Below are 24114 nucleotides of genomic sequence, written 5' to 3' on the forward strand. Positions count from 1 at the left end.
CTAACAAAAAAACAACAATTTGTCTCTAAATCGAGAGATTGTTACAATTCTGTTTGCAAATCATCCAACATTTGCTTTCATTACGCTTCAAAGCGAACACCAATGCGCAGCGAGTTACGCGTTATCAAAGTTCATATTTTTTATCTCACCACTGGGAAATAGCGGTTTGCGCAATGTTTTCGTAAAATTTCAAGCATTGGAAAGAAAAAAAGGAATAAATTAAAGACATCAGCGATACCTTTTCCTGTTTTTTTCTTGTTTTCAACAGGCTTGAAATGAATTGTGGGCAACGGACAAACTAACTGCATTGGTTCTGCTTCGATCAAAGAAGCATTGCGCTTGTCCCATCCAGCGCCTTCCAAGAATAATCCTTTTATCCAAACTCCATCCTGTAAAAAAACAAAACAATTTCTTTTACTTACTTCAAAGACAAGTTTTGAAAGTTTCCTGCTTTAACAAACATTCTTTTTTTACTATACGATTGGACACCCTGTGAGTGTTTCGAATTATTATTACAATTTGGGTGCAGCATTAACGAGTCATTACTCTAAGTTAAATTTGAAAGTTTTTAAGTAAATTATGTGATTAAGTTTGTGGTTATACAGGGTGACCAATAAATTTTTTCAAAAATTTTTTTTTTTTAAGAACATGGACCAAAGCAGCAAGCAAGCAAACAGAAATAGCGAAAAATATTTCATTTTTCAAGTGTGTAACTTTTTTGATAACCCAAGAAGCCGCTTATTAAATATTACTAAATCCGAGAACAAGCCTAAAAAGTGGCTTTTATTGAGTACATTCTCAGTACCAAAATGTCCCAGAAGAATTCAAAGAATTTGAGAAAAGCCGCCTATCCTTCAAATAACCAAAAAATATAAATAATCATCTGAATAATTGGGTTTGAATAAATAGGCATATGTTATGTTTTTAGACCCAATACAAGGCTCAAAATTTTACTGTCAAAAATATCAGATTAGCCTATCTACCTTTGGTTGTTGTGTGATGTTATAATCATCAACTGTTGAAACAACAAACTCCCATGATAAACTGTCCACCGAGATCTAAAATGTGTTAAAAAAAATTATCATCAGAAACATTGCAACACAGCAGGAACAACACGTGGCTTAACTTACGACGATAAAACAAGAAGTATAAATTTCATACATTGTTTTGTCTGGCACACGTTTGAAGCACTGCCGTCAAAAATCCAGTCGGGAAAGTGAAACCACTCATCCAAAATATAATGGGCGGATGCGCAGTAGTGGCCCACTTACTAAACTGTTCAACACGTAAGACCAAGTCACGTGTCCAGGATGCTAAAGGTTTTAATGAAGGATACGCCTAAAAAACAAATCGTATGAATTTTTTTAAGAAGTCTTAATAATAAAAGTAAGTCCAGACACAAACCTTCTTGTTAACTACAAGAACTGTAAATTATTTTTGTGGATCTAAAGAAACTTCTACACGAAATAAAAGACCTACCTTCACCCATAATGGCGGAACTCTTCCATCGAATATACAATTAAATGTTTCTTCAAGATCGGTTGACATGACAACCAACCCTTTAATTCCTTTCTGTAGTTCAGTTAACGAAGATTTGATCGTGTGCAGTAACGAGTTGTAGCGAGTAATCTACGAGAGAAAAAGCTTGTGAATATTCATGAGAAAATATTTTTGTGATTTTTTATAGATAAAAAGTAACGATGTAGGCCTTATATTAACTCCTTTGACCCGCTCTAAAAAACGACAATAACAACGACGACGACGACGACAACAACAACAACGACAACGACGACAACGACAACAACAACAACAACGACAACGACGACAACGACAACAACAACGACGACGACGGCAACAACAACAGCAACGACAACAACAACAACGACGACGACGACAACAACAACGACGACAACGACAACAACAGCAACAGCAACGACAACAACAACAACAACAACGACGACGACAACAAAATTAAAAACGATAAAAACGATAACAGAAACAATAGAAGTAAGATAACTGGCTTACTTCTTGTAGCAAAACGACATTCAGTGGAGAAGGATCGTCGCTCAATATCTTCGCTGTTTGATCATAATCAATTACGTCCGGGACTTTCTTTAGCACATCTGCTGCAAGTTCCAAGACTTTATCTTCTGGTCTTTCACCCTGACCGCCTGTGGATACTTGTGGTTGCAGAGAAAGTAAGGTTTCGAAAAGATTCCTGTCAATATAAAATTGGGTTGTAATGTATAACATACTTTTATTATGCAATACGTAAATTTACGCCTCTGATTTGACTTTTTTTTTACACATAAAAAAGAAACCTGTGAAGATAACCTAGTGATAATCTAGAAATAAAAATAACAGGACTTTTCTTATTTTTCAGATAAGCAAGTCACTATTACCCTCCTCCTGCAATACATACAGTTTGTCCAGCAATATATTATTGTTAAAAACTCTGGTGTAAACCCTTATGAACAAGTCATTGAATAATAGCTGTAACTGTCAAGACGAATAAACTAGCTCGTTAATGTCAAAACTGTCAAAACGTAGTCTAGAATAAACTCCCTCGTTCATGTCATGATAATATCCATATTATTTGATGACAATGACTGAACAGATAAATGATAATCACCTTAACGCCTTATGAACGGGTTATACTTTACGTGATTAAAAGAATCGGCCTGTTTAATGAACACTCTCTTATAAAGATTCACACCACACATTCACACATATTTCGATGATGGCGATTAGTTGGGCTAAATTGCTCAAAAAAACATTCCATCTCTAAAAGGGGAAATTTGGTCCAAAAATTCTGAAAAATGCACTTATGTTGGCACCATGCCTCTAACAGCCTCAGTTCAACCACTACACAATTTCTTAGTTCGGTTATAAAGTTTTCCTCTTCCCTTTATTTTTTATCAGAAAAGTTGCAAGCATGCAAGAAAGTTTCTAGATTATAAACCACTATACGGTGCTTCAAAAGACTGCACAGACTCACTTTTTCATATGCAATTCTTGGTAGCGAAAGCAGGAAAAGCAGCGCATATGAGAGTATTAAAAGTTAAAATTTTACGTAAAAATATACATACCTCGTTTCGCGGATTTGACTTGCTATGTCAGCGTTTGGATTCTGTCCAAATGTGTCCGGTTTGTCGACGTTTGGTAACATGCTTATAAACTCACGATAAGTGTTAATAGGTCCGTCTTTCGGAATGTAAAAGTAAACGTTGGATGAAAATTTGTAAAATGGTACGGTCAGAACACCGTCGCAAAAGGCGTCACTGACGTACGTCATTAATAAGCGACGATCCCAGTCATCCGTCACATGTCCACCATAATTAACACCGGCAATCTTAAAAAAGAAGAAATAATCAATAACCATAAAAACCCCGACACACTGCAAGCTACAGCAGTAAAATATTAACAATTGATCCTTTTAAAAAATATCAGTGGGAACTAAATTTATTAGTTCTTCTTAGTAAAGGATACTTTTACAAGCTAGAACATAAGGTTTTTTGGAAGTTACATATAAAAATATACACTGTTGTTACCAAATATTTCAGCGCATCCCACGGTGTGTCTTCATACTCGTCTAAGTAGATACTGAGCAGGTTTTCTGATACCTACACACAAAAAGTAGAGAGACGATTGAAAACTAGTGACCCGATGAATTAAAAAAATAACAGAGATAGATTCATTTCAACGAAAAAAATAAATAAATAAATAAAAACATACTTCGAAATCAGAGTCATTGAATCCATACGGTATATTCCAACCAAGTTGTAAAAATTTCTTTCGTTCAAGTAGCACACTGTGAAAGAAACACAACGAAAATAAAAGTTTTCGATATTTCTCTTGTTGTTGACATCGAGCAAATTGTTGTTCAGTCACCAGTTGGTAGAGTCGCTTCATGTTGGCTTTCAAACCCTAAAATCAATTCACAAAATAATCTAAAAATTGGTTCTCGCAAAATTAGGAAATTATTAAAGAAAGCAAGAGGCAGGATTAATGAGAACATTCAGAATTATTTGAAGAACATAAAATATATTATCCTTTAACAGAGTCTATTAAATGTTTCAACAATTTCAAGGTCTATTTACATCTTTCCCAAAAATGGCAGTATTGAAGACTTAAACCTACGGGAAGTTAACTATTAAAGTGCAAACAAAACAAATTAATACGAGGCAATGTTTAATAACTAGAAATGTTTCTAAAATATGTATATCTCAAGTTTTCAAAGTTTTTCTCCAAGGTTGATGGGTATGCAAGATCTCCAAGGTCGCCCAATGTGATTTTAACGTTTATAAGGTCTGGCAGGCGCCCTGTTATAGTCTGAAACTTCTTTACATAACCAGCATCTGATTCAGCTCGCGGATACTTCCTTATGTTAAATTTTTTTACAAATGTACAGAAAATGACAATTTTAAAATAGGGATTTAAATCTCAAGGTACCTTTGGTGGTTCGGTGGTCATCTTTATACCAGCTTGTAAAATAGAGATGGGAAACTCTGGATGCGGACTGCTACTCAACCAAATACGAAAGTCAGGGTGTGGCTTTTCAACTTGAAGTTGTTCCACCAGTTTGTCCAACTGTGGCATCCAACTCAAAGATAGATGACAATTTGCTAAGAACACCCAATTTCCTTCTCGTACCCCCTCCTTGATCATTCTTGTTGCAATTGGGGCTTGACCTTGACCCAGTGACAAAGCATGAAACCTGTTGTTCATGCCGCATGATTCAGCCAACTGCAACAAAGCACTGGTAGGATCCTACGATATATATTGTGTTACGTTTATGTATATAAAAACAGTATTACCACATTATGAATTATAAAAGGTGCTAAAAACGGGCAGTTGATTTTTGACTTTAGAAACTTACACAAAAGCCGAGTTAATGACGGGGAAATTGTTTCTGAGCAACGAGGACAAAAACATCAGGCTATTTAGTATAGACTTTTAACAATTACAATTAAAATCACTCCTGTTGATTTTGATTCCGTATCAAAACAAACTTTCAATTATCTTATTTTCGAGATTGCTCAAAAGGGATAGCAAAAAATATTTTTTTAAATTACTGGTAAAAAAGCAGCCAATTACAAAAACATTAATTCATTAACAGGTTGTCTATATTGTTGTAATAAAATGGGTATAATTTCTTGTACCTGGACCTTGAGTGGTATGGTTATTACAATGTTTATTAGAATACGCGATAATGGAGAGCAGCCTCAATGAGGGAGATCTAACATGAGCACTTACCACGCCTGGCGACAACACAAAGATAAGAGGGGTGCGTGTGGTGGAGTCTTCAAGTACTGCGCGCATGTCCAAGACAGGTGGCTCAACAAATCTGTGTAAAAGAGGGCGAAATAAAAGTACACATAGACTACAGTTTGGATGTATCTGTGAAGAAACTTACTTTGATCCTAAATTATTCACAATGAAAGATGATGCGCAAAATGATACACGATCTGGTCGTAACGATCTCACGATAAGCATACGTTGAAGCTCGTTGCACGCATTCTCCCATTCACCTGAAATAAAATGATAACTAAGTAAAGCGCTCTAATGAAAAATGAACATTTTAAATCTAGTGAATATAAAACACACTTGGTAAAGATGCGTTTTCGGGTTCAGCAGAAGTAAACCAAATATTCCAGTCACGTGGATATTGTTCGAACGACGCAATCATCCCATGAAAATTTGGTAACCTTTGAAAAAATATCAACATGGGTTACGCTTATATAGTTTTCAAACAATTGGAAAATATCTAATTCTTTCTTATTGAAGATGAATCCACAAAGAGTTAATGGGAAATCCACATACTTATCCAACTCCGTTATGTTATCCCAAGCTCCATCAGACAACCAAGTCGAGCATGGATTATCCATTTGTTCTTCTCGATCAAGCACAACGCCACCACGAAGAAAGAAATTGTATTCGTCCATGTTGACTTTACCTGAAGCTTCAAGTATTTTGGCACACATTTGAAATGAAAAAAGCAACTTGTGTTTTTCAAACAAACCACGGCAGGTATACCTGGAATAAAAAAAAACATGTATTGTCGCGAGGAGACCCAATTCACAGTTAACTTAAACATATCCTTAAACTTCTTGACACCTCAAACTTTCTGTGTGGTTTCTTGGCTTTTATGCACATTTTTAGACAAAAAAACACACTCTGAAAAAACTTAAATATCTCAGTAGGTTGAACAATTTTTGTCGGACCCTCAAAGGACAATTTTTTCTTTATAATTGAGTTTTCTTAAATCACTTTGAAAAAACCCCTAAAATATCGCCTTATTTAGCTTTATGAGAATGACATACTTGAAAAAATAGAGAATCTTTGGAACAATGAGAGAATTGAGAATTTGACGCAAACTTATAACTAATTATTTTTCAATGACGCAACAAAGGAGATAAAATTAAAGGTCCTTAAAACTAGTCTCTCTTGTTACTATATTGCTTTTACGTATTAAGCTATTGTCTTCTCTTTATCTCCAAAAAATCCTTTGCCTACATGTAAAAAATAGAGAGAGATTCAACTATATACAATTTGGTAAAAATGTTTGACATTATCTAACTTCCGCATCTCTGATAGTAACACGTGCGAAAACGATGTTTCTACGACAACCACTCCATGTATTCAGCCACCACTATGCTTTATTACCAGAAGTACATTCAAATTCTGAAAACATTAAAAAAACAGTACCTATACACAGCATATGTGTGAAACTCATTCAAGTTCTGTATCCTCTCTTCAAGTTTTTGACTTCGTTTACTCTTTTCAATCGAGTTATTAAACAGTTCAATATACGCATCCAGTGAAAATTGGTACATCGGATCGATACGACCTAAGTCGTTTAGAACAAAGAAAAGAATCGAGGCACGCTGTGCGCATGCTCTGTAACCCTAAAAATCGCAAAAGTTTACATAAATACATAAAAAACAATCTAAACTAAAACTGGTTGAAAAGAAACAGCATGCGGAGTTAGGTACAAATCCACAGCTCCACACCCTGGTCCTATATCAGCAAAAATCGAGAAAAGAAAAAAATTAAGGAACAGTTTACACTGACCACTAAAATGTAGAATTGACTCTGAAAAGAATCTGATTGCATTCAGCTCTCCAAAAGTATTGAGTTCAAACAAACCTCGCGAGCAGTGTCGATCTTGATTTCTGTCTGTTCACTGGTTTGCAACTGTTCAGAGACCTCAGATGACGTGATTTTAGAAGTGTGGAGTGTGTTGACTAGCTGCTCATCGTCAAGTAACGACCCTTGTGCAGTGCTTAAAAGTCTAAAAGACAAAATCATGAAAGGTTGAAGTAAGTGAAAAGTTGGCAAGGAACCAAGAAAAAGTTAATATTTTTAACTCATGCTCAGTTTTACCGTAAAATTTCGTCTTCCAACTCTTCCAGTTTCTTTTTTCCAGAAGCTATGTTAATTACTAGAGAATCCTTCTGTTCTTCCAACTCAGGTCGCTCCTTCCTTACAACAATCCCAAGTAATTGTGCCTCAAGACCTAAACATACCCCCAATCATGGAAAAAGGTAAATGTACAAATAATATATCAATGCACGAACAAACAAATAAAGAAAGCAAAATGAAAAAAGAAAGATATAAGTAAATAAAGATAAAAACAAGTAAACAAATGGAGAAACAAATTATAGACAGGCAGGCAGGCAGGAAAACAAACAGATAAACAAATTAAAAAATAAATGAAAGTAAAAAACAAGTAAAAGGAAAATAAATAAACAAACAAACAAGTAAACAAATGGAGAAACAAACAAACAAATAGATGAAAGTAAAAATCAAGTAAAAGGAAAATAAATAAACAAACAAACAAACAAGTAAACAAGTAAACAAGTGAAGAAACAAAATATAGACAGGCAGGCAGGAAAAGAAACAGATAAACAAACAAACAAATAAACAAACAAACAAACAAACAAGTAAACAAGTGAAGAAATAAACAAAAGAAAAGGAAGCAAAACTAACCTTGCTCTTTGACAGCAAAATTGACTATAGTTGTTTTGGTTGAAATTTCAGGTGTATAATGTGGATTACTTAGTTTTGTGCAAATGTAAAACTTGAAGTCAGGATTATACTCTACTTCTTTATCACCCAACTTCATTAACAGTCTCCCACCTAAATATATCAAAAAGTCAACATCACTAGTCGTTCAATAAAAACAACGCCACAAAAGCCTTTGCTTTAATTCAAAGATTATTATTTCACTAAGCATGAGTAGAAAAACTGTTTTGATACAAGGTTTTAAGTTCACATAACCGCTGTGGTGTCTATTGGATGTACAAGAAGTAAAAAGTATTATGTTCTCTCTAGATATCTGCACACAAAAATGTTACATACCCTGTTTAACGATAGATTTGTTTAGTACAGGCGCAAGAGAAGGGTCAAGCTCTTCAAACACATTTTGCAACAACACTGGCGATCCAAATTGAATAGCATTCTCGAGCGTTCTCAAATAATCAGTTTGTTGCAAGTCAATAACTTTCAGCCCTCGCTTTCCTTCCATGTTCTTTATCCATTTCAGAGCTTGTCCTTGAGGATCGATCATCAGCGGCCATCTATTTCCACGCTGGACAATGCAACCATTCTCCGTCGAAAACGAATCCGAAGGTAAACCTTGAATATTCCATTCACGCACATGTGTTGGTCTTGCCATGAAGTTAGCAAACGAGAACTCGGGATTACAAGACACTTTTAACTTTCGCACTTCAACCAACCATGTGCTTTGGACCAAGCTGTCACGATAACTCGATAAAAATGGTCCCACGTACGATAGGAAGGCTGACGCAATCAAACAATCGCCGACAAGATAGCCAATATTTTCTTCAAAAACCTACATGAACAAACGAAACAACCTTATCGCAGCACACCGACACTCAAAAAGAAGACAGCCTCCTACATACCCGGTTTTATACACACGGTTCTTATAAACCCGGTTTTAATAAACACGGTATAATACACCCGGTTTAAATAGACACGGTCTTAATACACACGGTTTTATGACACATCGTTTGAATACGCACGGTTTTTACACCGCGCAAATTTGTTACATTAATTTTTACTTACCGCCACACTAGCTTCCCATCTTTCTCTTTCACCTCCTAATCCAGACACAAGCTTGCCAGCCCGTTCTAACTTCAACTCAAGCTGTCTAGCCTTATTACCAAGCTCTTCTTTTTGCGCTAACTTTTCGTCGTAATTCTTCTTTAACGCTTCAATTTTGTCTGTAACTTCTTTCAACTTCGCTTTCGCTTCTGAGAGAGACTGTTGCTTTTCCTCCAGTTGTGCTGTAGCATTGGCAAGTCTGATCTTCTTTGGTTCAACAACACGATATATGCGACCGTACACTTCCATAGCTCGTACCCACATGCACAAAGACTTAGCCGCAGCAGACACACGACCGACTATGTCAGGTTGAAAATCAGGTTGAGCGCAGTAGCTTCCTATCTTTTTCAATACACGATCACTCATGTTCTCTTTATCGTAGTTGACAAGTTTTTGAATAAAGTTTGATTCACCTGGAAACAAATAGCTCTTTTTTGCAACATCATAAATTCTTTTAACCGAACACTACTATTAAACTTACGTAAGAAGCAGTAGAAGCAACATGTGGCTCATTGGTATTAGAAGAATGGGAACTAATTAACTGAAGCAACACACTTTGTCACGTTTGCAAAACGAAATCCTGACACACATAACACTGAATGCACAACACAAAACAAACCTAGTTGTCGCTTTGCTTCTGCCCACGTGGGTTCATGACCCCTCAGTATCATAACGGCTTCCATGACTCTTTCAACAAGTGGTGGCGGTTTCGCATAAGATTTAATTTCTGTCATATCTTTCTTATTTAAAGATTCTAAAGCCTTGATAGCTTCTTGTAAGGCTGGTAACGCTTCGTCTAGCTCTAGTTGTGCTGTTTCTGCGATGGAACGACACTTTACCTCTTCCTCTTGGATTTTCTCACTGCGTGTAGCAACGGACTACAAGAAAAAGAATCAGTTGAAAACGATCTCTCCAAAAAAGTTGTGAGGGAAGAATTTGGACAGAATAGGCTGCTACAAAAATTTGCTAAATTTAAATTTAAGCGCAAATTAATTTTTAACCCTATCGGCGGAATTTCTCAAAATCACTAAATATTCAGGTGTTGCAACATAAAAATATAATCAAAATGGACCAAACCAACGGACCAAAGAAATTAAATGAAAACATTTTTGTTGCTCCACGGACAGTTTTCAACTGCAAAGTATCGGCTATTCTTCCTACCAAACTCATATGTTAATCAACATATAAAAATAAAATCAAGAAAATAAACTGGATAGTTTTATAACCTTTTGTTGCTCATCCGCTTCACGCTTTTGTTGGACGATCACCACGAGAAATTCTTCACATTGCTTTTGGAACTGTGCTACCTGTACTTTGGCTTCTTCTAACTCGACAGACATCACTTCCACCTAAACAAAACATTCAGATGTTACTAGTATACGTTTAAAACATTCGTTGCAGATGCAAGCATTCGGTTCCTCAAATAGTCTGCTGTATTCGATGCTGGTACTGTTGTCTCTATTCAAGTAATTGAGGTCTGAAAAAATATACCTTTTGTTTCGTGTCATCGATTTTTTCTAGACCATTTTTTAACTTGTTGGCTGCATCGCCCAGTTCTTTGTGTTTTTCATTCATCAAGCTAAAAACATGACGCGAACAAGCTCAATGATGGTACTATGTATTGAAAAATATTAATAACAGAAACATGGGCGTTGCCTTACCTTTTGTATCCAGTTACAAGTTCCAGGTAGTTGGTGGGTGTAACATAATTATGTCGTTTCATTTCAAATAACATTTTTTTAGAAATATCGCTCACAGATTGATGTATGGTTGCAAACACTTTTGACACCTTTGATTTCACCTAGACATGATTATTATACAGCCGTAATCATTTAAATGTTTCAAGATAGATAGCTGTCATGAGTGAAAACAAAAACTCAGGGCAGAACATTAAAAAGCAAATCTTATTACAAATAAAAAAAAATAACATTTCATTTGATCTACCTCATCTCCACCAAGATTCATCTCGTCAAGGTAACGTTCCGCCACTTCCAGCAAGGCATCACGAGGCCATTCACTAAACCAATCAATCGTTGTGCAATTCACAAACGCAGGATATTGTCTTATACGGTTTCTAAACAAGATAAAAAAGTTTGAGAGTAAAACGAAAAAAAATGCTTATGTATCAACAACATAAAGATTGGAACCTCTTTACAGCGGGCACCTCTCCACACCAGACACTTAATAGTAGACAAAGCTAAATCTAATTTTTTGTCTTAAGTCTGTTTTACTTTTTTGACTGAAATCTAACATATTTACAGTAAATAATCTTAGCAATTTTTTTCTACCAAATTCAGCTACCTGGTACAATATGCGGTCTATTTCACTTTACCCTGACATCTCAGAGCAGGTTTTTGAAGCTATATAAGTTAATATTTAGAAAGAGCCTATATGAAGCGAACACTTTCTTGATGTCCAAATGGTGTCCGCTATTGAGAGGTTTCACTGCTCTAAGATTTAGAGGGGTTAGAATTTCTAAAAACATGAGTATTCTTACCTGAATGGATCACCGACAGGACTCATGCACAAAGTAACATGCAAGTTTGCACGCACACGATCAATAAAATACTTGAACATATTTTCAGGTGTTTCAATGATGCCATCTTTACGAGCATCATCACTGAGAGCAGCGCGTACCTACAACACGAAACGTACATCCACTGAAATGACAATAACTATTGACATCTTCCAACAATACAAACGAAATTGTTGCATACGGGATTATTTATTGCCTAGCCCTTTCGATATTAAAAATTTAATACACGTTTTATCTCTTAGAATTATTTTTTAAGAATACTGTAAAAAAATTGGTAAAAGCTAGCTTTGTTTACAATCATTCCACTGTACGTACAACTTTGTTTAAGGCTAAAAACTTGACAACCAATAGTGCTCTCCTTCCTGGGTAACCAGGAGACACCTGGAACTAAAATTCCCTCAAAGCAGAAAGGATCCATATGCTTCAAAACCTCTCGGTTTATGGACGTCATCGAAAATCCTTAAATTTAACCTACATAAGGGATCCTAACACGAAAAAAGATTTTTATATGCTACAAAGATAAAAAATTGCAAATGTCCTGGTAAGCAACTTTCTATCCTCTATAACATAATAAAAAATCATTTTTGTATCCCTTCAACTAATCATAAAAAAGAAATGACCCTATACATTATTGGTTCTAGGCTCAATAAGGTTATGGTGAAATCAATTTCAAATTTTTATATAGAAGGTTATGTTTCCAATACAATATTTTGTGAGAATTTATTTGCAATTAAGTTCATAAGTTTAACTTCAAGAAAAGAAGAGATTCAACCCTACCTCTTCGAATTCCTCAGGTTTATACAAGTTTGGAACTTCACCACTACTTAATATGTTGTTGATATCCTCAAGAAATGCTTCTTGCAACACTTGTGTATCAGTAAAAATAAATACCGTTGGTTTATTTTCCACACCTGTTTGGTAATACAACCTTCGAAGATCTAAAGAGAAAAATGCAATGAAGGATGTTACCTAAATCGTATTAACTTGCAGTATAACGTTTGTATAAGCTACGCCTAAATAAACGCCCATGCAGAAATAAACGCCAATGCAGAAATAAAACTCCATGTAGAAATAAACACCCATGCAGAAAAAAACACCCATGGAGAAATTAAAGTCCCTAATGAAAAAAAACACCCATGCTGAAAAAAATTACCATACTGAAATTAGCGCCCATGGTGAAATAAACTTTTGGACATTATGTGACGTAATATTCGCTTTAAAGAAGTATTCAATGAATAGAAGCTTAGTTGAAAACTAAGTCTTACTAAAGGTCCAAAATGTTGACTGAAGCTTCTATTGGGGTATAAAGCAATAGCATTTGAGTAGTCTTAAGGACAGTGTAAAAAACAATAATCACCTTCATGAAATTCTATTCTTCTGTAATGTTTAGTAACTTCAATCATAAACACTTTGTATTCCAAAACATATGAAGCAAGCCTTGCTAAACTTTGACGACCACTGCCCCCAATACCAATAAGCAACATGTTTCCACGCGGTTGGCCAATCACACGAATAATTCTTGACACTGTAGAACACAATACAAACTTCATTCAAGACAATTTAAAAATTTAACGCCTAACAGAGGAAGTGGAAAACTTACCATGTTCTATAGCATCTCTAAACAAAACTAAATCCATTGAAATCACTCCAGGTTCCATATTGTAATCTTCCAAACGTTCTTCCATAAAAATCTTTAACTGTTTAAAATCAGTGATATCTTCGTATACGCCATTTTCTTTCATAAAGTCACCTGCAAGATGAATATCAACAAAATTTTCTATTTTATCCTTTTACAAACAGACTTAGAATACAACTTAATGCCCAGCTTTTTTAGATTTATTTACCCAGAATAGCCTCTTCAGTTCCTACTGTAAAAGGCTTCCTAGAGTATTGAAAACTCCCATTTGAGTTGCGAAATCGGTACAAGCACAGCAATAGCTGAAATACACAATTAAGATATCAATCCTACTCTCCTGATGAACACTAAGCTGAAATGATTGATTCACATTTTTAGTCTCTGGCATGACTCGGCCAAAGGGTTCAACTTAAGACTTTCCTTACTGGAAGCAAACACTCCTACCATAAGGCTATCAGGTTATAATCCCAATATTTTGGATAATGTTCTTTTACTTGCACTACTAGTTATAAAACAGGACGTACCAAATATCGGCGGCACTTTATTGGGACACAGATTATGATACGAAAAGTCTAACATTGTTCCAAGTTTGTCACTCAACAATGTCACAAACGATTCTCTGTCCTCATCATTCACCAATCGATCAGCAAAAACTCTAAAGTAGAAAGTCTAAACATGTCAAAATACAGAACATCAATGACTTCTTATACTGTCTCGCAAAATTAACATTATATATAACCAACAAAAAAAAGGAAACATGGCATATAAAATAATAATTATAAATGAAAATACCACCTAAAGCATTCATGTACCCACAATCTCGCCATACTGTTTTTCGTATCATGGTAATCTTTGTTGCTACGAAGAAGACCTTGGAACACCTATGAAACGACAATATTTTATCCAGAATCATTTAAATTATTGTATAGCTACTAGTGTGCAGAAAAAACAGTTTCAGAAGTACATATTTTTTTATAAGCATATAAGTGTGAGTCCAACCTTAATATGCTTATTTTCTCTTCTCCTTTCTACCTAATTTTATGCTTACAAATGGTTATTATTCGAGTTGATCTTATTTTTTTATATGTTACTTTATCTTCATTTATTCTTTTTTTTACTTTGAAATCTTTACTTTTTATGTCAGCCCGTCTGCTCACTTTTTACATATACATTTCAACAGCTTTCATTTTATTGTTTTTAACATTTTTAAGATACAGGAAAAATTTTGTATTTAAAAAGACAAATTTTGTTACACTACTCATTTTGTATTACATTTGTTTTGTATATAGTTTTTCGGTCGATAAAAAAATCTTAATTTTGGTTTTGCACAGTTTAAACATATGCTTATCCTATGCTTCAATCTTAAGGAATCTCAGCCTAGATATGTTCCATAAACTTCATGCTTATAAATAAAGTTGCATACACACATCCACATGTTGACAACATACCTTGGATATATCACGAAGGTTAAAAAGATAATGAATTTTTGTTGGAGTGGGTAACATTGTTTGTACAATGGAGTTGTATATGTCAATTGTTGCCTAAATTGCAAAAAAAAATTATCATGGTACAAAAATAGGAATCAACCTAAACTGTACAGCGAAGATTCCACATGCAATGCTCCGTTAATAGGTGGTGTCTTGGTAGTTATTTCAAATTTATCAATAGGATGGGTGTTCTTTGGATGTTACACTTTTGGAGTTTTTAATGAGAGTTCAGTTTCTTGTGTCAAGGGTATAGTTTTTGTGCTTAGTTTTTGTGGAGATTTCTGTACTCGTTCTGCATATAAAGAATATTTAACGATTAAATTAGTCAAAACGTTTATATTTCAATTTTGATTTAAGTTCCCTAACCTGTGTAATGATATCTCCAGTCGCTTTTACTTCTTCTTCGAATTCTTGTAATTTCTGACTGATCATTGTTCCAAAGATTCTTTTAATTTGACTTTCCTAACACAAAGAAAAAGGATAAAGATAACAATGACGCTGCTACATGTCATATGAAGATTATGCAACAAAAAAAACAAAAAATTCCACGGTACGATTCAAATACTATCAACCTGTGGAAATGTCATATTGACGAGATTAAAACGACTTTGCAAACGTTCGGAAATAACATTTCTTCCTCCACCTGGTGGTCCCATGGATGCAACTAACAACATATCCTGTGAATAACAAGAAAATAAAGTACCCATCACATTATTTCATGCAGAGCTTTAAGAGATAATAGGGCCGTAGCAGGCTAGGGACAAGTTAATACAGGGAGGGGGGGATATAATTATTTTATCTAACAGATTGAGAAATTAAAATATCGCTTCTTCAACTTAAAGCTAGGAGACCAGAAGTGGTAATAACTACTCATAATATATAAAAATAAAATACTCGAATTAACTCCAGGCCTTGAATAGTTGTGTGGTGCTAATTTTGAAGCAGGTATATGTTTTGCATCAATAACTTAAGGTTTTGGATATATTCAAGTCTTATTTACATCAAGCAACCGCAACCGAGTTGATAAACAATACCTTGATACTTACTTTCACATATTTGCTAGTTTGTTTTTGCCTGTCATACCAAAACCCATAATCAATCCACTGTCTTATCAATTCCAGAGGAGGCTGGGAACCAAATTCATCTTTAGATGGCATGTTTAAATCATCCATAAATGTTATCATTTGTTTTCCACCAGCTGGTACATACACTCCTATAATAATATGAGGAAATCATAAAGTAGTTAAAAAATCTGATTTTATTGAATTCATGATCTGTTTACACAAATCGTTTTGTTGTTTTTGTTGTTTAAAATCATAAACCCCTAATGAAAAATGATTATACTTTAAAAGACGTTGTACGTCTAGCTATCGTAATCACAAAAGCATGATTTTAAAAAATAACCAACCTTTTGTTCTCTTCTCCACTTTGCTTTCTATGATTTCCTGAACATTGTTTGAAGAGGTCTAAAATCAAAAAAGGTCCTTTAAATATCCATTTAAAACAGGAGCAGGTACTGATGTTAAATGTCCAAAGTTAATTCAGTAATGGCCAGTAAATGAGTGTGGCTAGAAGAATGGTAATTGGTATGTATAGTACTTAGTGTAAGAATAGAAATAAAGAAATCCTAGTTCAACGAATCCAATTTAATTGTGGTTCAGCAGTTGCGTTTGCAAAGCTTCCTTTGTCAAATAAAAGCTGAAAAATTCCCCTCCTCAAAGTGCGTATCCGCATTGGCCACAGTTCAAACATGAACTAAACGGATTATTCCTGGATAAAATCATGAGCTAAGCATAATTTAAGAAATAATTCATAATGCAAAAATAAAATACCTGGGCTGACATATTTATTGTCAATACACCCCATATCTTTGGATCTAAATTTTCTAGAACTTTCTGAGCAACAGATGTTTTGCCAGTACCAACAGGACCAGTTAACAGTACAGGACGCTTCGCATTTATTAACACGTCCAGTAAGAAATTATATCTGACAGAATCAACTGTTGGGACCATGATCTTATAAAATGGTATTCTAAAATAACACATGGTCTTTAAATAAGTAAGAAAATCAAAACCAATTAGTAAATATTAACCGTTATGTCAAACAATATACAGTTTCAGAATTATTACCAACCAGGAAGATTTTGAAAGGAATCATATCAGAATTTTAGGTGGATGTGACAGAATGGACGAGGATATAAATGGGGAATGAAGTGTAGAGACGAAGCCCAAAGGTAGACTGAGAAAAGACTTGGCATAATGTAATAAGGGCAGTCTTTATGCAAAGAAATTATTGTTTAGAGCTAACACAGATCAGATTCGAGGAAGGTCATTAATTTACCTTGCCCAACCCATGCTAGCATGAAAACTGATGTTATGTCGAGAATGATGATGATGATTGTTTAGCAGACAAAAAAGAGTTACTAAGGTCCAGTAAGTGATAGTTAATTAAATCTCAGCACATGAAGAAATATTTTTTTTAAGCTTCTACTTACGATGGTGAATATCGCCAACCACTTCGCAATTTATCTTCCCATGAAGACCAGGACTTCTGTTTTACATCAACATAATACTCGTATATCGTGTCCTATTTAACAGAAGATTTTTTTAATGTGAAGTACTTAAAGGATAGTTCCATTGCTACAAAATATTGTACGTAATATTGTACAATTAGGTAGGAACTAATGTACAATTCTGTACAATTACACATAAAAAATATATAAAAGGTCACACATTTGTTTCGATAATGCTTGAATGCGCAGTAAAAAAGATATTCGAAGTTGTTGTTAGACTAAAAAAAACTTGAGCTTAAAAGCCACAATATATTTTACGTCGTGGTTACATCTGTACAATATGGTGCAAGTATATACAATTGTGTACAATATTGGGAACTACCCTTAGAAATACTTAAATAAGGGCCATTTTACATTATATATTGCCAGCATTTTTCCCAATATTTTGTAGAATATTTATTAATTATTTTAAATAAATATTTACCTTAGCTGGAAATTGACCTTCTAACTCTCGAAGACAATTGTCAAGTTTTTTTCTACTTTCTTCATCAACAGAGGCACACACTGACCAAATAAGACAAAACAAAAACCAGTACTCAATCATTTTTGCAAAATTATCCTCATCTGAACTGATCACCTATGGAAAAAAATTATTATTATATTTTATACATTCATTCATTCATTTAAACACACAAATTATATCAAATTATAACATAGTACTATATTTTTTTCTGGTCTAGATTATACTGAAATTGTGGTAAAAGAAGGAACAAAGTTTTAAGGAACAAAGTTAAAACGTAGATGATGATAAATGCATTAACCTACAAAGAACTAACACTCAAATCACGAAAGACAGAATTAACAACTATACATACTCCATTCTCGTTTGTTAGCAATGCATTCAAAAGAACACATAATGATTCGATGCAATTTAATTCTGATGTAGTGACGAGTTCGGTGCAATTCATTCTTTTGAAGTCCAAAACCTTTTGTACATACTTATCAAACATTCGCAACAAATGTTCTTCTGAGGCCTGAAGAAATTTAAAAAAGAAAAGATAGATTATGAAAGTACTCAAGTCAAACTTATTGGAAAACGCTACATTAAAAGTGAGATTCAAATGATCAGAAACAGAATATTTAGCATCTTAGCACTGAAAACAACATAAATCTTCTGGTGCACGAATTGAGAAGTGTTGTACAAGGTTAACAATTTTTGTTGTTTTGCACCACTTCGTGTGTAAATACACAAGTTACCTTAATACACAGAACCAAGTTACCTTGTCTTTTCTCTTTTCCAACCAGGAATTCACAAAAGGTCTCCAACCAATATCATCATAATCAGTGTACACCATACCACATCGACTGACTGTTGCTGGTGACGCCACAGAAAGATTTTCACATTCGAATAGCAAGGACACCTTCAAAAAAAGGTTTACTGTATCATAACAGCCATGAAATTTCACCACAGTATTAGGGAATTCCCATATGCTGATAATAAAAGTCTTGTGACAACGATTTTTAAAATGAAAAATGTACAATATTGACATGCAATGACATAAAAATAAAAACAACATGTTATCATTGACACTAAATAGGAGATTCCAATACATATAGCAGTTTGCTAAGTTGTTGGACAATTAAAATTCAACATGCAATCGTCACCTGTTCAGGCATGGAGATACGTTCTCCATTAATCAAAGTCAAAATTTTATTATCATCCATAACAGAGTTCATTGATTCAATCCACAATGTGTCAACAGGTCCATCAAATACAATCCATTTCTCTTCAGGTTTTTCATCTGAATGAAAAAGACGTAAAATTTTTTCCAATAATTTTTGGAATTGATATGTAATGCAATGCAAAAAGACAAAATGACTTACCAGAACAAGTGAGCCTCATTACTGATGACAAAACTCCATCTGACCATTCATTGGTTGACAAATCAAACTCTCCATACAATTCTCCCAAAGAGATAGACTTCGGATTAATTGGAAACTCCTAAAATATTTAAACAAGTTACTATATAACCTCATCAGGTGAATGGAGTTCATTCGTAATCAAAAATTTTAAGTTAGGAACTTAATTGTCTACACCAACTCCACAAGTGAAAAAAATGTGTTACGAAACCTTACTTTGACTGTATTAAAACCTGGTTCTTCATTTTTCTTCATTGTTGATAATGTTGCTTGTAATGTCTTCCACGCAACACTTTTGCCTGCCCCAGTCTTACCAACAATCATGGTAGAATGTCTAAAAGAAATTTAAGTACAATCAAAATAAAATTTAAAAGGAAAACAGCAATGATCAACAATGCTACCTAATGGAAATTTAAACATTCTATCCTAATGGTTAGTTCTTCCACTTCTGATTGTTAAAAGACTAGAGAGGTATTAATTTGTATGTTCTTTACGTAATCAGTTGGATGATTACAAATATTCTGATAAAACTAGTGTTTCTGCTCATAACTTTGTGATAAAGTTATAATCAAACACAATAATTCATAATGTATCTATTTTTTATCAACAATAAGGAAGCTAATTAACTTAAAAACTTAGATGTAAATACATACACTAACGATCAAAACACAAATTAAACATATTCATACCTGGAATTTTTTGTTTCGTACAACTGGATAATTTTTTGAATAGTAACTGGATGACACTGATAACCATTTTCTTTTAACTCGTTTTCAATCACCTTTGTTAACTAACATCAGAAACATTTATAAAATTTAAAAAAGATATTTAAGAGCTAAAAATATGCTATTTGTATTACTGTATTCCCTTTGTTATAGATCACTTAAAAACTTTAAGTAATAAGTTTATCAGATCCTTAAGTAAAAAATTTACCAGCATGCCAAACTTTTATAAAACAAGTATTTATTTACCTTTCCATAATCGTTAATAGGTGTATCGACTCCAGGAAAAAGGTCAGACATAATACCATTAAAAAGTAGCAAATCTTGAGATGTCAATTTTGCAACGTTCATATCCTTCATAGACAACAATAGCACCTATAATGGAAAGTGTAAATACTAGGAAGTAAAAGAATAGATATGCAGGGTAGATAGGCAAAACATTAAAAGGCTTGAGGTAACTTTATAAATGATATAAATGATTTACGGATTTCAAACAAAATAATTAAAAAAATCTGCTCTATGGAAATCCTAAAGTTGTTATGACACGATGAAATGTTTTTTAATAGGAAATAAAACAGTTTGAATTTGGAGTAAAATGCTGTTAAACAAAAATATGAAATAAGAAAAGGGGCGTAAATATTTGGTAATTTACAATTTAACGCTATGATATTCAAATGAGAACAATAAATAACAACAATATATATTTTACCTCCTCATCAGAAAAGGTGGGATTTGACCTTTTCTTTTTACCAGCGTATCGTAACAATGAAGTTAAACCTCGCAACCCAAAGTCATAGTGGTCTTGTTTTGAAAGTTGTTGAACTGCTAATGAGTACAACGTATGCACCTTTTTTGCTAGAATCTAAAGAAGCAAAACTGAACATAAGTATACCCAATAACACTGCAGATTTAAAAAAGTGAAAGAGATAAAAAAAAAGTGCTAACGAAATTAAATGAATGTTAAATATTATATTACTTTCGTGTTGTTAAATCCTTCTGCAAATAAGATGATTTCAGCTATCATAGCAGAATCTGGAACGACCATTGATATTGGTCGGAACATACTTTTCAAGTTATCAGGAAGTTCAGTTCGACCAGCATAGCCTAAATAGAAGAAAGAATATCAAAAGGTAATAATGCGTAAATGTGTCAATAAATCATGTATGGTAAACTGATTATAATGTCAATAAAATGCAGACAAAAAGTTACCTTTAAAAGTTAGGAACAAAATAGTAATACATTAGATATCAGGAGGTTTTATTTTTATGAAAAAATAAATGCTGCTTACCTGGATTCATGGTAATAAAAATTCCACAAGACCATACCAAATTGATTTCCCGTCCTTCAAACACAAATCTTTCACTTCCCACTGATAATGCTGTTAATATGGATAAAATCTGCTGAGCAACAACTGATAATACCTCTATGTTGATTCGATTGAATTCATCAAAACAACCCCATGCACCAGTCTAGATTAAAGAATTTCTTTCTCAAAACAAATAGCTGTAGCCTTTTTTACAACTTTAAATTTGTTACATCAGGGTCTGAAATAAGGATCAATAGTAATTTCATCTTTTTTTTCAAAACCACGAGTCCTCCTTGTTAAAAAAAAATTTGCAATTATCTTGCTTGGAAACATTTAAAATTGTTCCATGGTCCTGTAATTACAATTACATAATCCTAGAGACCCTCAAAAAGTTCAAGTTGATATAGTGCATTATGTGCTTTAAATAATAAGAAAAAGATTTTCTTCGTTTTAGAATGTAATATATTAAACTGTTTTGAATATTACATATTATACAATTCATTGTTTTTAAATTATCTGTACTTTGATTTATCATTTTCAAAAAAGCGGCTCCTGAATTTCATATTAATAGTCTTGATTATGTCTGAATATATAAAGATTGACCATGACGATATTCCATACAGTATTGTTAATGCATAAAGAGCATACCTGTGCTAAACCACTGTACATTCTTCCCATGGATTTGAAATCTAAACCTTCTGAACAATTTACAACAATAACATAAGCACCAAGAGCTTTGCCCAGATCTTTAACTGTCTCAGTTTTTCCTGTACCAGCTGGCCCCTTAGGACTGCCACCACGATGGAGATGGAGTGCAGTAGTCAGTGTCATGTAACACCTAAAGAGGAAATTGTTGCGAATTTACATTTTACGCTTACTTTTTTGCAAACTGCCTTCAAATCTCACTTTAAAATTAGGCAAATATTGAATGGCAAAAATTCACTGAGATGCTTGCATATTATGGTCTACGATTTAAAGCATGCATAAAGTGTATTAATGAAAATATAAAAACAAAGGTTACCTGTCAGTGAGAGGTGTGATGACTAAACGACCCGAATTCCCCAAATATTCATAACCATACTGAAATTGTGTATTTGTTTGACGTACAACACAATCATCAACGTCCTTATCCCAATATAAACGCAGCTGCATCAACCAATCAAAAGCATTTACATCAGAGCACCCAGATTTCACCATTTTTTCAATCACGTCACGTGCATGTACTTCTATAGTTACCAGAGCAACAAGCTTTAATCTTTGAATTTTTGTTAGGTTACCACGGATGGTTTCAGAAAATTTACTTAACATAGATATTTGTTTCTTTCGTAATGTTTTAAGTGGTTTCTTGTCCTGTTTGTCTTTTGTTATTGACAAGGCTTTTGTGCAGTCAGATGTCCATTGGATTTGGCTAGCAGTAATAAGTAGCTAAAAGTGAGAATATTAGCAGTATTAAGCCGCAATAGAAAATACCATATTTTTCAGATTTAGTGCCCAGGTATAAAATAGTGTCCTGCCATCAAATTATTTTATTTAGGAATCATAGAAAATTATAAAATTTCATGTGGGCGAAGATCAGTTGAAATCATTAAATCAGTGTTATCACCTTTGATAGTTGATAAAGAAGATATAGAAAACACTTTCACTATTTTTCTACAAAAATCTTACTTGTCCTGCCCAATCTTTCACCCACTTTTCACGTTTCGTTCCAACTTTTTTTAACGCAGCTCGGGTAAGTTTTAACAATTCTTTTAAAGTCCACCTCATGCTTCTTTCGACATCACATAGCCATGCTTCCACAGGTCCATCCAACAGTACAGAGTGAGCAAACTCAACATATTCGCCATCAGTTGCATACATCCCAATTGCTTCTACTTTCTGTGTCAAGTTCATCTTGGATAGTTTTAAAGACTTTATGTTATCAAAACATTTCTTCAGGTGAGGTTGAACCTGAAAAAAAAAACTTCATGCTTATAAAATCTATATGTGCAACACGAAACCTGGTAAAGGATATTAAGATAGCAAAAATACGTTTGAGAATCACATATTTATTTCCTTTTTTTTTTAAGGAGCAGTATCAGTACTTTTCCATATTCACTGTAATTGTTGCATTTCCTCATGTTCTGACTACTTTTGCTACCTTTGGTTACCAACATATAACCTGATACCTGATTTTGTTGTAAAAAGTATAACTTTTGTACTTACTGCTTCAGGATTTTTTGATTGTCCTAAAATTTCCAGTAAATCATCATTGGATAGAAAGTAAAATCTTGGAAAGATCTGCCTTTTTGTTTCTAAGTACATGTCCAGTGATTTTTGAATCTCTTCCAGGTTTACATTCATTTTATTTAGAGTTTCCAACATTCCTGGATACTGGCTACCCCGTAATGCATTACTGTCCTTGTTTAACCGCTTCATAATAATCTTCCAGTTGTTGTTTACATCATCGAATTCTGCTGATTCACGTGGTAGCTGCTTTCGGATATCTTCACCAAGAAAAATGTTCTAAACAAGGCAAAAGAAACTAAAACTCTATATAGCTTCTCTCACCTTAACATACATCTTTAAATTATTTTATTAACTTAACAGTAGATGTCAAATGATAAAAGAAGAATTATATAGGAGCACTACTGAATACAAACACATGTTTTCCAGTACATTGCTTAGAGACAACTAAATAAATAAACAAAACATTGGTAAACTATGGATAAACAGCAAAGGGTACCTCCAAATACATCCACTGTCTTTGAACAGTTAAAATCATTTCTACTACTTCAATAATTAGCGACAATGTTCGTTCCCATTTGTCAACATCCTTCTCAAATGGCTTCACATACCGAGATCCTTTCATAGTGGACAGAGTAACCTA

General features: G+C 33.8%; 1 protein-coding gene across 1 annotated transcript in view; it reads right to left on the reverse strand.

Moving 5' to 3' along the window:
* The window catches only part of LOC130635811 (dynein axonemal heavy chain 2-like), a 35914-nt gene that overhangs the window by 553 nt on the left and 11247 nt on the right, over positions 1 to 24114 (reverse strand). The window contains exons 17-69 of the mRNA XM_057445294.1: positions 23971 to 24111; positions 23451 to 23750; positions 22914 to 23195; positions 22270 to 22673; positions 21897 to 22086; positions 21231 to 21411; positions 20919 to 21046; positions 20652 to 20804; positions 20192 to 20317; positions 19910 to 20010; positions 19437 to 19554; positions 19185 to 19302; positions 18966 to 19102; positions 18581 to 18721; positions 18176 to 18334; positions 17785 to 17937; positions 17283 to 17374; positions 16621 to 16819; positions 16197 to 16254; positions 15835 to 16001; positions 15361 to 15465; positions 15155 to 15250; positions 14750 to 14842; positions 14097 to 14182; positions 13826 to 13956; positions 13266 to 13415; positions 13023 to 13190; positions 12443 to 12603; positions 11627 to 11766; positions 11074 to 11203; positions 10791 to 10930; positions 10621 to 10708; positions 10356 to 10478; positions 9749 to 10007; positions 9091 to 9542; positions 8365 to 8857; positions 7993 to 8142; positions 7387 to 7519; positions 7150 to 7294; positions 6709 to 6908; positions 5824 to 6036; positions 5608 to 5708; positions 5417 to 5531; positions 5257 to 5347; positions 4453 to 4770; positions 3736 to 3927; positions 3552 to 3623; positions 3090 to 3352; positions 2026 to 2218; positions 1480 to 1629; positions 1162 to 1338; positions 984 to 1058; positions 239 to 389 (exon numbers count right to left, since the gene is read on the reverse strand). Coding sequence (XP_057301277.1) covers positions 239 to 389; positions 984 to 1058; positions 1162 to 1338; positions 1480 to 1629; positions 2026 to 2218; positions 3090 to 3352; positions 3552 to 3623; positions 3736 to 3927; positions 4453 to 4770; positions 5257 to 5347; positions 5417 to 5531; positions 5608 to 5708; positions 5824 to 6036; positions 6709 to 6908; positions 7150 to 7294; positions 7387 to 7519; positions 7993 to 8142; positions 8365 to 8857; positions 9091 to 9542; positions 9749 to 10007; positions 10356 to 10478; positions 10621 to 10708; positions 10791 to 10930; positions 11074 to 11203; positions 11627 to 11766; positions 12443 to 12603; positions 13023 to 13190; positions 13266 to 13415; positions 13826 to 13956; positions 14097 to 14182; positions 14750 to 14842; positions 15155 to 15250; positions 15361 to 15465; positions 15835 to 16001; positions 16197 to 16254; positions 16621 to 16819; positions 17283 to 17374; positions 17785 to 17937; positions 18176 to 18334; positions 18581 to 18721; positions 18966 to 19102; positions 19185 to 19302; positions 19437 to 19554; positions 19910 to 20010; positions 20192 to 20317; positions 20652 to 20804; positions 20919 to 21046; positions 21231 to 21411; positions 21897 to 22086; positions 22270 to 22673; positions 22914 to 23195; positions 23451 to 23750; positions 23971 to 24111 — 8902 coding nt within the window. The remainder of the gene's footprint in view (positions 1 to 238; positions 390 to 983; positions 1059 to 1161; positions 1339 to 1479; positions 1630 to 2025; positions 2219 to 3089; positions 3353 to 3551; positions 3624 to 3735; positions 3928 to 4452; positions 4771 to 5256; positions 5348 to 5416; positions 5532 to 5607; positions 5709 to 5823; positions 6037 to 6708; positions 6909 to 7149; positions 7295 to 7386; positions 7520 to 7992; positions 8143 to 8364; positions 8858 to 9090; positions 9543 to 9748; positions 10008 to 10355; positions 10479 to 10620; positions 10709 to 10790; positions 10931 to 11073; positions 11204 to 11626; positions 11767 to 12442; positions 12604 to 13022; positions 13191 to 13265; positions 13416 to 13825; positions 13957 to 14096; positions 14183 to 14749; positions 14843 to 15154; positions 15251 to 15360; positions 15466 to 15834; positions 16002 to 16196; positions 16255 to 16620; positions 16820 to 17282; positions 17375 to 17784; positions 17938 to 18175; positions 18335 to 18580; positions 18722 to 18965; positions 19103 to 19184; positions 19303 to 19436; positions 19555 to 19909; positions 20011 to 20191; positions 20318 to 20651; positions 20805 to 20918; positions 21047 to 21230; positions 21412 to 21896; positions 22087 to 22269; positions 22674 to 22913; positions 23196 to 23450; positions 23751 to 23970; positions 24112 to 24114) is intronic.

This window comes from Hydractinia symbiolongicarpus, chromosome 3 (assembly GCF_029227915.1).
Source record: "Hydractinia symbiolongicarpus strain clone_291-10 chromosome 3, HSymV2.1, whole genome shotgun sequence".
NCBI classification, from domain to species: Eukaryota; Metazoa; Cnidaria; class Hydrozoa; order Anthoathecata; family Hydractiniidae; genus Hydractinia; species Hydractinia symbiolongicarpus.